General features: G+C 57.8%; 1 protein-coding gene across 1 annotated transcript in view; it reads left to right on the top strand.

The window, feature by feature from the left end:
- Positions 1–13,531, top strand: part of QSOX1 (quiescin sulfhydryl oxidase 1) — a 42,587-nt gene extending 29,056 nt beyond the window's left edge. The window contains exons 8-12 of the mRNA XM_075528039.1: positions 1,514–1,643; positions 4,296–4,418; positions 5,694–5,841; positions 9,821–10,000; positions 11,893–13,531. Coding sequence (XP_075384154.1) covers positions 1,514–1,643; positions 4,296–4,418; positions 5,694–5,841; positions 9,821–10,000; positions 11,893–12,665 — 1,354 coding nt within the window. The 3' untranslated portion in view covers positions 12,666–13,531. The remainder of the gene's footprint in view (positions 1–1,513; positions 1,644–4,295; positions 4,419–5,693; positions 5,842–9,820; positions 10,001–11,892) is intronic.
- The last annotated feature ends 4,080 nt before the right edge of the window (positions 13,532–17,611 follow it).

The raw sequence follows: 17,611 nt of genomic DNA on the forward strand, positions 1-17,611 counted from the left end.
TCCCCTGACCCCAGCCTTTCCCTGTTCCCGGACCGCCCCTCCTCTCACTCGAAGAGTTCAGCACATGCCAGCCTGGGCCCAGGCCTGCTCCCCACCAGCACCGTGGGCTGGCCTTTGGCGCCTCTGATGCTGCCATGCACCAGGGAGTCTCGGGCATGAGAGGAGAGCAGTGGGCAGTGGCCTGTCCGGTGACTGTCCCGGGCCCAGCGCTGGCTGCAGGGGGTCCAGGCCTCTGATTTTTCCCCGTAATGGTTCTCACGTGTCTCACATTTAACTCTCTTCAAGAACAAGTAAGAATCCGTTTGGAAGGAGACGCTGCGGCCTCCAAGCCAGCTTCCCGCCCACACGTTTATTTCCTCGTCAAGTACTTCTGCGCACACGCTATGTGCGAGGCTCTCTGGGCGCAGGTGCAGTCCTTGGTGACACTTAGAGCCCCTTCCTGCAAGGTGGCCGCTCTTCCCTGAAGGGCTCAAAGCTTGCGTCTGCGCACTGTTGTAAGCATAGACCACTGTGCTTGTCTCGGAGGCTCTTTGTCCCCCGCTCCTTGGTGGCCTGTCTCTAGTCTGTCTGGAGACCTCTTGTTCCAGCTCCCAGCAGCACTCGGGTAGAAACGACTGGCCACAGCATTTCTGAGGGGGGTGCACACGAGAACCAGGGGGGGGGGGTCATCTGATTCAAGAAGGATGTTGAACCTTGCGTGGGCAACTGTAAGGGGTGGGAAGTGCTGATGGAGAGATTCACAGTCGATCAAGTGGGGAGGACAGAGTGAGGCGGGCTAATCCCACAGACCGCGAGCGCTGTCCACACAGTGTCTCCTTCAGTCATGGGGCCGTAAGATTGTGAGGCAGGCGGAAGCCCCAGGACAGCCAGCTGGGCACAGAAAGGGGACTTTGCCACAGGAGCAAGTCCCCTTGTCCACCCTGAGATTTAACTTTCTGCAGCCCTAGAGGGCGGTGTGTGGCGGTGTGTGTGTGTGGGGGGGGGGGGCAGGGGTCCCTTGCTTACCCTACAGATAAGCTAAGTGAGACCCAGGGAGATGAGCCTAGCTCACAGCCAGCTCACTGTGGAATGGAGGCTGGGACCACGAGGAAGAGAGAGAGAGAGCACCTTCCGGTGGCTCACCGCATAAAGGGCAGGGGGAGGCAGCCAGCCTGAGGCTGAGCCCCTGCCCCGGTGGGCAGCGAACCCCTGTGTGTGCGTGCCTGTTGTCTGTTTGTCCTCTCTGAGCATCTCGGCCTCACCTGAGTGCATCGTGGGAGGAGGGGTTGGCCCGGGGGCTGGTGAGGAAACCAGTGCTTGGCTTTTGGTTTAACCCTCCTGTAAGGGATTTGTTACTATCCCATCCGACCTGTCCTCCCAGAGACGGTAAGTAATTGAGCCAAGGGCACACAGCTGGCCACCATTGGCAGTGCCCCTCCGCCCCTTCCCTCCCCTGACCCCTGCAGGCGCTCCTCTCCCTGCTCCTGACCTGTGGCTAATGCCCATCTCTCTCTGCCTCCCTCTGGGTCTTCAGCTCCAAGATTTACATGGCCGACCTGGAATCTGCGCTGCACTACATCCTACGGGTGGAAGTGGGCAAGTTCTCGGTCTTAGAAGGGCAGCGCCTGGTGGCCCTGAAGAAGTTTGTGGCAGTCCTGGCCAAGGTGAGCGGGGCTGTGGCCTCCCTGTGTGGTTACTGTTGGCCCTGCACACCAGGCACCTTCCTGCATGGTCTGGCCAGACAGACAGCTGGACCCACAGCACTCCCAGCCCAGCATGGGCTGCTACCTTCTAGTCTCCGCCATGCCCCACACCAGGGCCTGCCACAGAGGCCCCTGACACCCTGACACCTGGGAGTAGTCCAGCTGATTCCAGGCCCCGTCCTTCCCTGTCAGTGTGAGCCCCCAGAGCATGGTCTCTCACTCCCTGCCTGGGGCCTCCGAGCAAAGGAAGTTCTGACTGGGCCCCTGGCTCCTGGCCATGTGGTTTCCTGGCAAGGGCCGCTGCATGCTGTCTCCCTTCCACTTCCGAGCCTGTCGTGTAACCCTTTGAACCTCTCTGGGGTGGCCCTCTGCTCCACCCCATTTTAAAGGCTCGGGAGGGAGGGAGAGTGGCCGGCCTTGGTCTCCCAGTCCCGAGGTGTTATGGCCAGAGTGGGGCTCAGGAGGGTGGGCTTCCTTCTCTGCCTGCTCCTCTGACGGCTAGCCAAGGGCTGCTACCTCCCTCTACAGCACCCTCCTCCCCTCCATGTTCCTTCTCGCCGGTCCCAGACCACTGTCCCGTCCTGCTGCCCTGCTGAAGGCCAAGGGCTCCCTGGAGGCTGCCTGCTGACCATTTGCTCCTGGCTTGGGGGCCAGCTTTCTGCGGACAGCTGGGGTGGCTACCTTGGGGTGATTTGTGCCTTTCCCTCCTGGGACTCTTGGCCCACCTCAGCAATCCTGCCCTATCCGGCATGTGGGTGTCTGATGGCCTGAGACCGCCCTGTGAGCAGTGCCGCAGCAGGGCCCCTCACCACGGCCTAACCCTATCTTGGCACCAGAGACCATGCCTTGGAGGCCACTTGGGTCCACAGCTGCCTGCAGCCCGAGGCTGGCTCCCAGAAGGCCACAAGGGGTTATGTGTGCTGAGGTGCTTCCAGGTGCCCCTCACTGTTCCCCAGCCCTGGGCTCTGGGGCATCATCCCAGGTGCCACCTGCTTCCCTCAGCCCTGCTCAAAGCTGCCTTCATTTTGGTTTGTGGGGGGACTCTGACCCACTTTAAGGGGTGTGCTTGTGGGCTAAAGGCAGGCCCCCACAGTGACCATCAGAGGGGAGCCTAGCAGGAAATCCAGGGGCCCTCGGACCGGCTCTGAGATGCTCTGGCTGAGCTAGACCGTGTCCCCGTGTCTACATGCAGAGACAAGCGCAGGGGCCGTGCTGGGGGATGCTGGCATGGTGCACAGCTGTCTGTGTCTCAGCTGGTCTTCTCTCTGACAAACGCCAGAGGGGTGGGTGCTGGATCGCCTCGCTCTAGGTGAGAAATGGCCCAGAGAGGTGAAGCACCTTGTCCAGGGCCCTCGGGCCAGTGAATAGCCCACTCACTTCCAAGTTAACCTGTGCCTTTCCCCTGAGAGAGGAGAGGGGGTGGGCCACATGACCTCAGGAGGCACTTCGGCCTGTGGGTCCCTCCTTGCCATCCATGTGCATGCTGGGCAGGGACTGACCACTGGGTGGCGTGCACCCACCATGGCTTCTTGGTTCAGGCCTCAGAGGCCCACTGCCATCAGCCTGAACCCCTTAATTCATCTGTCCCCTGACACCCTGGCCCTAGAAAGAGGAAGGTTCCAAGTCAGGGTTGGGGGGAGGCGGGGGCGCTGAAGGTCAATGAGAAACGCTGACTTCAGGCTGTAAATTTGTGCTGTGCGCCCCACCGGGATGTGCCAGCTAACCAGGATAGAGCCCAGTCCTGTGTCCAGGCATAGGACCCTTCCCAGTCACCTGGAATGGTGTCTAGCCCCAGGGCTTTGATAAGGTTATTGCACGACCTCCTGTTAGTGTTTCTTTCTCTGAGTAGTTGTGCCTTTCTCCTGAGCCTCCTCCTCATAGCCCTTCCCATTGTTCTTGCTCCTCTGTGAGTGTCCCCTGGGCCACCCCTGGGCCCCTCTGCTTGGGTTTGTCAGAGCTGCCGTCTGCTGCATCCCTCTCCTCTGTTCATGCGCACACATGCGCCTTAGACAGAACCTCCTCCCTGGGGTCCTGTGGTTTCAAAGTGCTGATACTAATCAGATTGGAGTTGACTTATGGTCAGAGGAGCTTTTCACGTCCCTCGGAGACTACTAGGAGTTACCATCAAGATTTAGATCTTGGCTACAAGCCCCTGATCTACCTTGTCCCTGCCAGCCTCCCATGGAATACAAATGGAAGGCCGTTGGCCAGCCCAGCCCAGCCCAGCCCATCACTCAGTCATCAAGTCAACTGCCCTGTCCAAAGGCCACCTGGAGGAGCTGGCCTCCCAGCATTCCCAGCAGCCCCTGGAGAGCAGCGCAAGGGCTCAGCCCTTCTTCCATGGCTGGCACAGGCCAGGGGTCACCACTGGAACCCGGGGCTTTGAGATGGGGGTCATCTAGCCCTACTCAGAGCCTCTCTCCTCTCCCAACGGGGTCCCAGCCTTACCCGATACCCCAGCGAAAAGCAGTGTGGGATCCACATTGGTGTCTCACATGGAAGGTTGTCTGGGTGCTCGTGAAGCATGCTGAAGGGTGGCCTTGACCCAGTTCCCAGGGCTGCGGGAGGGACCTGCAGGAGTCCTCACTCGCCGGCTCTGCTTCTTCCCTGTAGTACTACCCTGGCCAGCCCTTAGTCCAGAACTTCCTGCGCTCCACCAGCGACTGGCTCAGGAGACAGCAGCGGAGTAAAATCCCCTACAGCTCTTTCAAAGCCGCCCTGGACAACAGAAAAGAGGTGAGATCAGACCGCCTTGCCCTCCTGGACATTTATGGAAGGGGAGGACTTAACACAGTGCCCTCTGGCCTCACTTTACCAGTTGCCATTCCGGAGGAAGCAGCCATCGTGGTCGGGGTCTGCCGTTAAAAATTCCTAGCCTGGGCTCTCACTGTGTACCAGGCAGTGTACCCAACCGTGTGCTCGCTATGTGCTCAGCTCTCTACATGCCAGTCTCATGGAGTTCTCATTACATTCATGGTAGGCAGATACTGCTACCCCCATCCAGCAGATGGAGAAACTGAGCTTAAGAGGTTCAGGTGGGCAACATACCTGAGATCATAACACCACTTGGTGCATGTGTGTAAATACATATGCTCAGGTTGTGTACTGTCCCGTCGATTCTGACTCGCAGTTACCCTATAGACAGTAGAACTGCCCCCATAGAGTGTCTCAGGCTGTAGTCGTTACAGGAACAGATTACCAGCCAAGCTGGTCACTGCTGTGCCACCGGGGAGATTAGTGTGAATGTACACCTCTCTCTGTGTACAGGTCCCAGATGTTGTCTCAAATCCATAGCTAGTCTCTTTACTCTATTGAAAAGTCCTTTGATGCAAAAACATTTTAAATTTTGATAAAGTCTGCTTTATCTATTTTGTCTCTATTTATTCATATTTTGGTATCACATATAAGAATTCACTGTCAAAACACAGTTTTAAAATTTTATATCCGTGTTTCCTTCTAAGAGTTTTCTTATAACTTTGGCTCTTAGATTTAGGGCAAGGAGCTTGGGTGGTCAGCAGTTCGAAACCACCAGCCACTCCTCCGGAGAAAGATCAAGCTCTCTACTGCTGTAAGATGTGCAGTCCTCAGACACCCACGGGGCAGTTCTTTGCCCTCCAGGGTCACTCTGGGTTGGAACTGACTCAGTGGCAGTGGGTTATATTTGGGACATCGAGTTTACGTTTATATCTGGCTGGAAGTATAGGTCCAGCCTCCTTGTTGTGCACGTGGAGACCCCAGATCGTTAGCCCCTACTCCCTGCCTCCTCCAAGGGCTTCCAGTTGCTCAGCATGTCCTCCCTGGCCCATCCACTGTGCCTCATAGCAGCCCTGACACAGGGTGGAACCGCCTCTGGGTTTCCAAGACAGTAACTCTTAATGGGAGTAGAAAGCCTTGTCTTTCCCCCTCAAAGCTGCTGACCTTGCATTAGGAGCCCACCGTGCAGCCCTCTCTGACACCAAGGCTTACCCCCCTCCAGAGCCACACTCAGATCTGCTTATGTGTGTCCCGCAGAACACTGTTATCATCAAGAAGGTGAACTGGGTTGGCTGCCAGGGCAGTGAGCCCCATTTCCGGGGCTTTCCCTGCTCTCTGTGGGTCCTCTTCCACTTCCTGACCGTGCAGGCAACTCGGCATCATTTATACCATCCACAAGAGACAGGTAAGTCAGGGCCTGTCCAGCCCTGTCCCTCAGACCCAGTCCTGCTCCTCAGTGAGGACGAGGAGCAGGCGGCTCCCTGCAGCAGGTGGGCATTGAGTGGCTGGGCAGACCATTGTGGTTCTCCAGTGGGCATTGTCCACGTGCAGCTGGTCACGCCCAGTCAGTGCACACCGTCCTCCAGGACGGGGAGATCCTGAGAACTCAGCCAGGCCTGCCCCTGCCCTCACTCGTGCCTCGGCAGCAGTGGTCAAGAAAGCACCCCCACCCCAGACTTGAGGCACCTTTCCCAGGGCTTGCTTTGATTTCAGGCTTAATGAAAAATCGAGATTGTCTCTTTGATAGTTCCTGTTTCTTGCACAACCGACAAAACTGAAGTCATGTGGTCTGATCAGTTGTGTCTGCTGTCCCGCTGAAGCGCAAATGAGCACACATGCCCTCCTCCCGCGGCTTTGGAGGACCACACTGCCTCACCTGCTCGATTGAATGATTGGGCACATCTTTACTGAGGGGTCAGGTGGGAAGGAGGCAGGCCCTGCCCTGTGGGCTGCCTGCTGCAAGGCAGGGAGGGCAGAGAGCTGCCCTGGAGCTGCCCAGGGCCAAGAGCCAAAGGCAAGGGTAGGGGGCGTGTGGGTAGAAGGGGCAGCAAGTACTCCCAGAGGAGGCAGCCTGAGAGTTGGACTCTTGTAGAAAGGAGTCAGCCCAGGGAGGGAGTGGACTGGGCAAATGCCAGGTGCTGGGGTTGCCCTCAGGGGCTGATACTGCAGTGGCCACTGGCGGGGGCAGACAGATACACACACACACAGCTTCCCGGAGGATGGTGAATGTTGGGAAGACAGAGACAAGTGGGCAGCCCAGGGAGCAAGGGAGGGAAGGAGTGTGGCGTGACTCCTCTGAGGCCTGGGTGATGGGAGGCACCTGGGTGAGGACCCCCAGCATCAGGCCTCTCAGCAGGGGCAGAGAGCAGACAGTGGCCAGGAGGGCAGCAGGGAGTGGAGGTGAGCAAGGGCGAGCAGGCTGGGAGGGCCAGACCAGGGGGCTGGAGCTCCGCTTCTGCTAGCAAGTAGCTCTGAAGCATTGCCACATGGGAGGGGCAGGGGCGGTTTGCTGCTGATGGGCAGTGGGCTCCAGCGGGCATGGTGGGGGCAGATGGCCAGTTCGGAAGTTGTGGGAACGTCCTGGAGAGCTCGCGGTAGCTTGCACTCAGAGAGTCTGTGTGTCGGTGGAAGAAGTCAGATTCGGGAGTGTTGTGAAGGGAGAGCAGATACTGGGTACGTGGACCAGAGATGTGGGTCAGCCTCTGTGTTGGGCCCGAGTGTCTGGTGGGTGACGTCCCTGCGTGCTGAGAAATGGGTTGTGAGTTGAGGGAGTCAGTTGTGTGGGTGGGGATTAGGCTTGTGCCTGTTAGACATCCTGGGAAGACCCAGGATAAAGAAAGATGGGAATGGTGTGGTCATTAGCATATTGAGGAAATGGAAAGCCGCAGACTGGATGAGCTCTCCAGTGGGCAGGTAGAGGGCGAACAGGGCTGAGCACTGAGCTCGGCATGGCAGCCTCTAGACCCCTGCCGCAGGAGGTGGAGGAAGAGACACCAGCAGAGGAGACCGAAGTAGTGGGCACTAAGGTGCCACAAAGAGAAGAGTTTCAAGGACCCAAGGTCATGCTGCCGAGAGGTGGCAGAGACAGGGCATCTCCATCAGCATCTGCCACGGTGGAGAGTCACTGGGTGGAAAACACGGGGGTGATGACAGTAATACAGGCATCGAGTCCAGTAGAGCAGAGGGTCCATGAACAGGGGCAGAGGCCTCTGAGGTGGACGGGGCGCCAACCTACCTACGCTCACTTACACTTACTCAGAGCCACTGGGAGGCGCCACCCACCGCCACCTAACCCTGACCCTAACTCTAACCCACTCACCACTACTTAACCCCAACCCACCCACCACCACCTAATCCTAACCCACCACCACCTAACCCTAACCCTAACCCACTCACCACCACCTAACCCTAACCCTAACCCACCCACCACCACCTAATCCTAACTAACCCACTCACCACCACCTAACCCTAACCCACCACCACCTAACCCTAACCTAACCATCACCACCTAACCCTAACCCACCCACCACCACCTAACCCTAACCCACCCACCACCACCTAATCCTAACCCACCCACCACCACCTAACCCTAACCCACCCACCACCACCTAACCCTAACCCACCCACCACCACCTAACCCTAACCCACCCACCACCACCTAACCCTAACCCACTCACCACCACCTAACCCTAACCCACTCACCACCACCTAATCCTAACTAACCCACTCACCACCACCTAACCCTAACCCACCACCACCTAACCCTAACCTAACCATCACCACCTAACCCTAACCCACCCACCACCACCTAACCCTAACCCACCCACCACCACCTAATCCTAACCCACCCACCACCACCTAATCCTAACTAACCTACTCACCACCACCTAACCCTAACCTACCACCACCTAACCCTAACCTAACCATCACCACCTAACCCTAACCCACCCACCACCACCTAACCCTAACCCACCCACCACCACCTAACCCTAACCTAACCACCACCACCTAACCCTAACCCACCCACCACCACCTAACCCTAACCTAACCACCACCACCTAACCCTAACCCACCCACCACCACCTAACCCTAACCTAACCACCACCACCTAACCCTAACCCACCCACCACCACCTAACCCTAACCTAACCACCACCACCTAACCCTAACCCACCCACCACCACCTAACCCTAACCCACTCACCACCACCTAACCCTAACCCACCACCACCTAATCCTAACCCACCCACCACCACCTAACCCTAACCTACCCATTACTACCTAACCCTAACCCACAACCACCCAGCCCTAACCTGCCCAGTACCACCTAACCTTAACCCACCACCACATAACCCTAACCCACCACCACCTAATTAACCCTAACCTACCCAACCCTAACCCTAACCTACCCAACCCTAAGACATACCTCACCACCGTGGGAGGTGTGGGGGCAGCACGGGCTCTCTTTACTGTGAGTGTCTTCACCATTCGGAATGAACTGGATTCAGAGAATATGGATGGTTCAATAAAGAAAGAAGTCCAAAAGAAGGTGAGGGGAGGCTGTGTGCAAGCCAGCAGAATATCTGGAGATAGAGCTGGCCATGGGCCACCTGAAGAGGATGCAGGAGAAGGTGGGGGGTGGGGGTGCCCGAGAAGTGTGGGAACGGAGAGGCGGGCCAGAGTGGATATTGTACTGGGGTTGGTGGGAGAGGCGGCAATGGGAGTATGGCATGGGCAGTGCAGTGGGGGGAGGGTGGTGGAATTAGGAGATTGGTTTTCCAAGGGCTGGTTCTGCAGCTGGAAGCAGCAGCTTGGAACTGCAGACAGCAGGGAGAATGCTGGCTCTACCTGGAGCCCTGAGGTACCTTCAGGAGGGGCCAGGTTTCAATGGGGAGTGTTCAGGGTCCGGCTGAGGCAGTTCAGAGGGCCCAGTGGACACAAGCTAAGGTTATTCGAACAGCTTAGGGCAGGATGGAGTTATCAGAGTGTTAAGATACCAGGGAGGCCAACATTGGTAGGGCCAAACAGGTGTGAGGCTGGTGAGTGGGTGCTCTGAACCCTGCCCACCTCTTCAGCCCCTTCATAAAGAGCCTGGTACCCTGCCGGAAAGTTTGAACTCCATCCCAAACAAGCGGCCAGATTTTTGGATGAATGGCAGAGAAAAGGAACAGGGGTGGGGCCAACTCTAAAGTGGTCCCTGAAAGGGGGGGTGCGCCAAGAAGACGGTCCCATACTGGAAAAACTGGGCATGGGCGGCCAGTGGAGGGGTGACCCTGGTGGACATGGGGGTGAGGTGACCGGTAGAGGGCATGGTGGTGGGGGCAGCAGGAGCAGGCACCAGAAGAGACCCCCCGCCTCCCACTAACAGCATCTTCTCTCCCTGTAGCCAAGCCCCAGGAAGTCCTCCAGGCCATCCGGGGCTACGTCCGCCACTTCTTCGGCTGTCGAGACTGCGCCCAGCACTTTGAGCAGATGGCGGCCGCCTCCATGCACCGGGTGGACAGCCTGGACGGTGCCGTGCTCTGGCTCTGGACTGGCCACAACAAGGTCAACGCACGCCTCGCAGGTACTGAGGACCATCGCCGAGGCCAGAGGTGGGGGAGGGGTTCACTCGCTGTCCCACAGTGCCTCACAGCTCTCAGCCCTTCTGGGGCTCGCCAGCCCTCTTGATGCATGTCCGTATCCTTAGCCCCATTTTCTAGACGGGGAAACTGAGGCTTGGATGCTATAAGACCCGTTTTCCAACACCACAGCTGTTCTTTACCCTGCTCCAGGCCCCTTGTCTGGTTGCTGGGCCCCCAAAACTCCTGCCACTCCAGCCCTGTTCCCTGGCTGGCAACCCCTACTCAGACAGACAGAGAGAGCTGCACCCCCTATCCCGGGGCTGGGGATCCTGTGTGAATGGCCTGAAAAGAGAGACTAATCCTTCCTGGAAGCATAGGGACTGCTGCTCGTAAGGGGTGCCGTTTCTTCTCTGCGTTCCTTATTCACAAGATTTTCCCACCGCCCCCCCCACCCCACCCCACCCCTGCCAGCATCTGAATGGGTCAGCAGGCAAGTGCATGAAGGGGTCGGGGGAGTGGAGCCATCTGTGGACAGTGGGCTGGGTCATCCGTGAGGAGGCTGCCAACAGGCTTCCTGGGCCGGGAGGTGGGTGGAGCGGAGGTTAAAGGAGCTGAACTGAGCAGGTGGTGGGTGCAGTGCCTGCACTTGGTCTTGATCTCCCGGGACCTCCTGGTGGACTTTGAAAAGACACGTGCCTGCTCTCTCCCCCACCCCACCCTGCTCTACCCCGCCCCTGTCACAAAAAGCTCCACTTAACCCTCCAGCCCGATGACCTCGGTGACCTCGTGTTAGAGTGCAAAGGGGCCCACCTGCCATGAACAGGCCCCTGCCTGGGGTCCCTCCCCAAGTGACCAAAGGCAGTACCTCTCTGGCTGGGCCTTTCTGGTCAAACGATGACATTTACCTATGCCCTCCCCCAAGGGGCTGCAGCCCACCACCTGCCCCCAGGGCCGCCAGGACTCCTTTACGGCCCTTTAGCAGGTCTGTGCCTAGCGCTACTAGGCAAGGCCTGGCCACTGGGACTCAGCCCGTGGCAGCTACTTGTTGCCCTTCCCGAGGTAGTCATGCTTTCTGACTCTGACATGGTTGGTGCCAGTGGCGGCGGCTGTGTCCTCGTGGCCGACAGCTTCCATTTTCCTATGAAAACATTTAGGAGCAGGCAAGAGAGCTGGACACATTGGCTTTCCCTGAGCGCTGGGGGCTGGGAGCTGGACGCAGGCCTCTGGTGTGGCCCCCTCCCACCTGTGATCAAGGCAGCCCTCAGACTCGCCCAGACCCCACTTTTCTCCATCCAGGCCCCAGGAACCCACCCGAGGAGGAAACTACTTAATGCCTCTAGCCCAGCAGTTCTCAACCTGTGGGTCTCGACCCCTTTGGGGGTCTAACAGTCCTTTCACAGGGGTCGCCGGGTTCATCACAGTAGCAAAATGACAGTTATGAAGCAGCAACAAAAATAACGTTATGATTGGGGGTCACCACCACATGAGGAACTGTATTCAAGGGTCGCGGCATGAGGAAGGTTGAGAACCACTGCCCTAGCCAGTCCCCCCTCACCCTCCATCGGTTTGGTGCTGAGGTTCGCTGCTCTAAAGTCAATAAGAACAGCGACTCTTGTATTTAAAGACATATGTCATTTACTTAGGGATGTAATCTGTTGTCACTGGGTAGACTAGAAATACTCCGTATAAAGTGTTTTTGTTGTTGTTGTTTTGTTTTGTTTTAAGATTTCTAAAAGCTCACCAGTAGCGGACCAAAGGCTGCAAGACAAGCCACTGAGTCCTGCCCCTCCCACATCTAACCTAAGGGCTCAGACCAGTGGGGGCGCCTGTGAGGGAGGAGGGCATCTGGGTGGGCCCAGGTGTCACCGCCGGCTGTGTGTGCTTTTCTCCCCAGGTGCCCCCAGTGAGGACCCCCAGTTCCCCAAGGTGCCGTGGCCCCCCCGTGAACTCTGCACTGCCTGCCACAACGAGCTGCAGGGTGACCCCGTCTGGGACCTGGGCGCCACCCTTGGCTTCCTCAAGGCCCACTTTTCCCCTCGGAACCTAGTCCTGGGCCTTCCTCGTGCTGAGCCCGACCTCCGGGCTGCTGGGGAGCGGAGGGCAGGCACCCCGGAGCTGGAGATGGGGAACACAACTCTGGGTCCTCGCGAGGCCTCCATCACCAGGGGCCCAGGCACGGAGGCCCCCAGACTCACCGTTCCAGATGTTCCAGCTGAGCAGCCAGGGCCAGGTCTCGCGCATGCACCGGGCCGTGGCCTGGATATGATCAGTGGTGCACCGGACCAGGGGCCCCCTGAACCTACGGCGGCACTCCCGGAGGATGAGCCCGAGGAACTCGAGGGGCAGCGGCACTTGAGCAAGCGGGACACGGGGGCCCTGCTGCTGGCCGACCTCCTGGCTGAGCCCAGGGACCCTTCGGGGCTGAGGCACCACGTAGGCCGGCGCTCCAAACAGCTGGCCAGCATCCCTGATGGGGAGCCTGAGCCCAGAGCTGGGCGGGGCCGAGGCCAGTGGCTGCAGGTGCTGGAAGGGGGCTTCTCCCACCTGGACATCAGCCTGTGTTTGGGGCTCTACTCCCTGTCCTTCCTGGGCCTGCTGGCCGTGTACATCTACTTCCGGGCCAGAATGAGGGTTCTGAAGGGCCGCACCGGCCACTCCGCAGCCTGACCCACAACCCAGGGAGGCAGGACAGGGAGCGGCTCTCTGTGAGGCACTTCCAGCCGCAGCCTCCCTCCCCCACCCCTGCTCCCCTCCTTCCCAGCCCAGGAGAACAGGAGGTCCAGGGAAGCCACTTGCTCTAGTGAACCTCCTTGGGCCTTCTGGGAAGAGGGTGCCGACATAGCTCCAGGGGCCAGAGCCACCTAAAAGCAGGGCTGGGGTGCAGCCTGGGGCAGTGAGTCCCAGGGGCTCAGACCCGGGCCCCTGACCCAGCATCACTGTTTCTCCGCTTGTTTGTAGCCCTGCCCCACTCATGCCTTGCTGCAACCTTAACATCTCCCGCTTGATCTTAGCCCTAAACTGGGCAAGGGAGGCTCTCCATCCAGAGGGGGTCCCCTGGGTGGGGCAGGCATTCCAGGGCTGTCTGCACCAGAGAGGAAGAGGAAGGCAGACCTGCCCTTCCTCTGCCCCTCAGACCTCTTGGGTGGGGTGTGGCTTCAGGTGGTTGCTGGAAGCCTCAGCTCCCGTGCTGCAGGGAGAAGCTACCTCATCGGAAGGTGGGTGGCAGTGGCTGGGCTGCAGGCGGTGGCTGGCGTGGTGGGGCTTGATGGAGGAAGGCAGTGGGTGGCTTGGCTTTGGAGTGAGGATGGTTACTTTGAAAAGTGCTTTGGCTTCTCCCTCCTGGGCTCCACCCCCTCTTTTGGCTTCCAGAATAGATGCTGATCTTTGAATGCAAAGGGTGCTGGGCAGGGGTATTGGGGGGCTGTCCTCCACACCCCACTTCCCAGCAGGTGGAGGGAAACTCTATGAACCCGTGCCTTCCCCACTCTCCCCTCTGCTGGGGCGCGGGAATAAATTATTTTCAGTAAAGCACACATCAGTATGTATGTCCACTCACTTGCTGCCTAAAGGCCTCGCGTTCAGTTCAGCCGGCCTGGGGTATGCCAAGTGCAGCCTTACCTGGCAATCCACTGTGGAGCCCTCTGGGCCACCAGTGCCAGCAGACTCCAGGTGTGCCAGAACCAGGCTCTGGGCGACCGCCTGTCCCAGGGAACACCTGTTTCTGTTCCCCCAGCCCTGCTCACGATACCTATGTGCATACCTCTGCCTCTAGTCAAGGAAAGGGCTGGATGTGTGCCTGTGGGAACCCCCTCTTCCCCCCCCACCCCCATGCTGGTCGCTCAGCCCGGAGGAGTCCGTCCAAAGTATTAGGGACTGCTCCTAATCCACTGGCTCAGCTTTGGGAGGATCAGAGCTGCTGATAATGAACCTCATTAAGGGGAAGCAGGAGCCACAATCCGATTTGGGGGTTTTTCCTCCAACCTCTTCCCTCTGCTCAGACGGCCTCAGCATGGGGTGGAGCAGGTGGGGTGATTTGCCCCCGGCAGCTGGGATGGGGGCTGGGCCAAGCTGGGATCAGCCCCCCCTCCCCCACTTGGCTCTGCCCCATTTTACCTCTTTAGCTGCCTGGCCCTTCTGGGCATCTCCCAGCCCAGAGCACCTCTCTGCAGCCTCTGTCCTGGGTTCCCATCCAGCAAGGTGGGGGAATGAGAACCCCTGCTTGGTCCTGCAGTCTTCTTGGTCCTCCATACTCCTGGGCCAGCTCTTCACTCAACCCCCAGCTCCTGCCTGAAGGCCCAAGAGAGGTGAGCTCTCGAAGCCTGGGTGGCAGCAGCCCACCAGCCCCTGGCTGGGCATCTTGGAGGCTGACGGGGCCATACAGCGGGTACAGTAGTCCTGTCCTGGAAGAGCCTCCTGGGGGCAGTGCCCAGTGAGTCCACAGGCCAAATCCATGGAGCACCCACTCCCCACTGTCCATACCTGACCGGTCCAGTGTAGGGGATTGCTGGTAGCAAGTCCCCATGATGTGATCTTAAACCAGACAGGGCTGTTTAAAATTAGGACCATTCATTTAGGAAGAGCCGTCACTGGCAGCCCAGCCCCTCGGTGCTGGCCAGGGCCTGGCCACTGGCTGTGGGTCTCCTTCTCTCCCGCCTCCGGCAGCCAGCCCAGCCCCTCTGATTGATACCCTGGGTGCCCCCCACCCCCCTGCTGCCTAGCCTTGCTGGCTCTCACCTTGATTTCCCCAGGGCTCTGGCAGCAGCTTTGATGAACCGGCTTCCCCACCAGCTGGTCACCTCCCCCACCCAGTCTGCCAGGCTTCAGGCCTCTGTCTGGGTTCCTTCCCTGCCCCCTGGGACAGCTTCTGCAGCCAGAGAGGACTCTGGGCCACCTGTTGTGGGATGGGTGCGACAGACCCAGGAAGAGTTCCTCCAGGAGACAGTTGAGCTGGGCTCTGACAGGTGAGTATGTGCTCGCGGCTGCTCCGGAGACGCCTGAAAGCCCGATGAGACAGAGACAGACTGGAAAAGGCAAAGCAAAGTACTACTTGTAAGGATCTTAAATGTGGCACTTGGCTCGGTGGTAGAGGTAAGACAGAAAAGAGGCATGGACCCTCCTCTATGGCAGCTAGTTACATTAGAGAGAAAAACCAGACAGCAAATGAGCTGGAGGTGGGGGTGGGGGATTGCTTAGAAAGAGCAGCAGCAGGCAGGGTGCCTAGGGAGGCCTCTCCTAGACTTGAAGGGTGAGAAGCCTGGAAGCAGCCAGGCCCCTCAGGTGCCACCTCTGGGCTGAGGAGACTCAAGAGGGACACCCTGCCATTGGTCTAGCTCAGCAGTTCTCAACCTGAGTCTCGACCTCTTTCACAGGGGTCACCCAATTCATAACAGTAGCAAAATTATAGTTATGAAGTAGCAGAAAAAAATGAAAACAAAAAAAGTAGCATCGAAAATAATTTTACGGTTGCGGCATTAGGAAGGTTGAGAACCACTGGTCTAGTTCCTTCCCAGAGCCTTAGCTTAAGTGGCGGTGAGGGGCCGGATGCCACCCATCCTCGGTGTGTGCACAAGTGGGCTCGTCGGAGTCCCAGGGTAGCCTGAGTCCTGCAGGAAAGACTGAAGAGGCCCCCAAGAGAACCATCAAATCTGGCCGCCTCTGGCTAGGAGTGCCACGTCCAGCCGTGATGAGTCTGCCCTCTGGGTTTGAGCCCGGCTCCCCACCCTGGGGTCCTCATATCTGTGGAGTTAGGTGACCTACCTTGCTGGATTGCCCCACTACACAGTGAGTACAAATAGCCATGTATGAGCCCTGGTTCAGTGCTGGGCAGCTAACTGGAAGGTCGGTCGCTCCATTCCACCAGCCACTGCTCCTGGAAAGTTCTCTGCCCTGTTGGGGCTTTATGAGTCAGAATCAACTCAGTGAGAGGGGCTTAGTGTGAGGCATGGTTCATGTAAGTGTCCTGCCTTAGTGCAGAGAAAACTCGCGGAGCTCTGTTCACACAGGGCTTTCCTGGAGTCAGGCGTCCAGGTGGTAACCCTGAACCACTTCAGCAGATGCCACTGAACCTGTGGGAGAATCCACGTTAACGGCACAGTTAGGAGGTGCTCAGAGGCAATCCTGCCTCCTGCTCACAGTCTGCCATGGCAGGCAGGTATGGAGCTCTTCAGGGGGCTCCTAATAAGTCTCTGATTTTGTCTCCATCTTAAAAATATTTATAACAGAATTACTAGTGATGATATTCATCACGTCTTGAACGACATGTAGTATGATTCTGGTTTTAGAGATGAAAAAACTAGACAAAGAGATTAGAAACACTATTTTCTGCGCTCCACACCTAAAAACAAAGTGACCTAAGGGCTCCTAGGGCTTACATGCAGATCCCACCCCCACCTCAGAACCCCAGTTGCTATTCGCATCTTATAAACCCTGCTGTGGCCCATGGTCTCTTCCCTTTGGGAAGCTTAGATGTTCCTGTGAGACTTCATGTGATGGTGTTGGCACCAGAGTGGACAACATCCAAGCGGCAGACTGCCTCTCGGAGAACAGAGATTCTGACTAGCTTCCTGGGTTTCAGAGGTCTGTGTGTCTGTCTAGAGGGTGTCTGTCATGTGTTGGTTGCAGGGAATGGAGATACTCCCAAGGAAATTCACCTTCTCTCAAATGCTTGCCCATTGTCTACATAGGAGGGGAAGTACCTCCCACCTCAGGCCCATCTCAGATTCACTGGGAAAGAAAGGGGCGCCCTTGATTAGAGCCCCTGGAGTTTCCTTGGGCCGGACTCATAATGCACTCTAAACTGGGGGACTTAGGAAAACACATGTATTCGCTCTTGCTTCTGGAGGTGAGAAATCCAAATTTACAGGGACCATGTCTCTGAAGGCTCTCGAAGCTCCTTCCTAGTCTTCCAGCTCCAGTGGTGCAGGCATCCCCTTTTTGAGGCTCTCCAGACTCTGCCTCCTTCGTCACAGGGCATCTTCCTTCTGTGTACCTCTGTCTCTAGGGCACACCCATAAGGGTGCCACTCATTGACTTAGGACTCGGAGATTAGGGCTCTCACATACCTTTTGGATCCAAGTCAGTCTCAGTAACTGGAGGAGGCAGGGAGGAGGAGAGCTAGGATAATCTGCCTCAGAGGCTCAAAGGCTTCATCATCACTTGGGGTCTTGTTAAAGGGTAGCTTCTGCGTCAGTCTATCTGGGGTGGAAATGCAGGCTCCCAGCAGTGGGTGAAGTGAAACAAACCTGTTCAAAGCCCTGCTCTCCTGGCTCTGCTGCCAACCAGCTGGGTGTGGCTTGACGTGAGCCTTCCTCTCAGTATCAGCTTCCTCTAGAAAATCTAGACCAGAAATGTACCTTGACTGCCTTAGGGCCCCTTACCTCTCTCTGATTCCTGTTGCTTTATTGTCGGCCAAGTGTGGGGAGCCGAGGTGAGGGGTGTTCCTGCAGAACCTTCTGGAGAAAGGACATCGGGCTGAAGGAAATCACAGCTGGTTTATATTCCTATGGAATCCCGCTTAAACCCAAGGCCTCCTGTGAACAGGGAAACCGTGGCTGAGCCCTGCACTGCACCGCCTGACTCTCCCACACAGTGCCACCACTTGGGCTTCTCCGGGG

The sequence above is a fragment of the Tenrec ecaudatus genome, chromosome 1 (assembly GCF_050624435.1).
Source record: "Tenrec ecaudatus isolate mTenEca1 chromosome 1, mTenEca1.hap1, whole genome shotgun sequence".
Classification (NCBI taxonomy): Eukaryota; Metazoa; Chordata; class Mammalia; order Afrosoricida; family Tenrecidae; genus Tenrec; species Tenrec ecaudatus.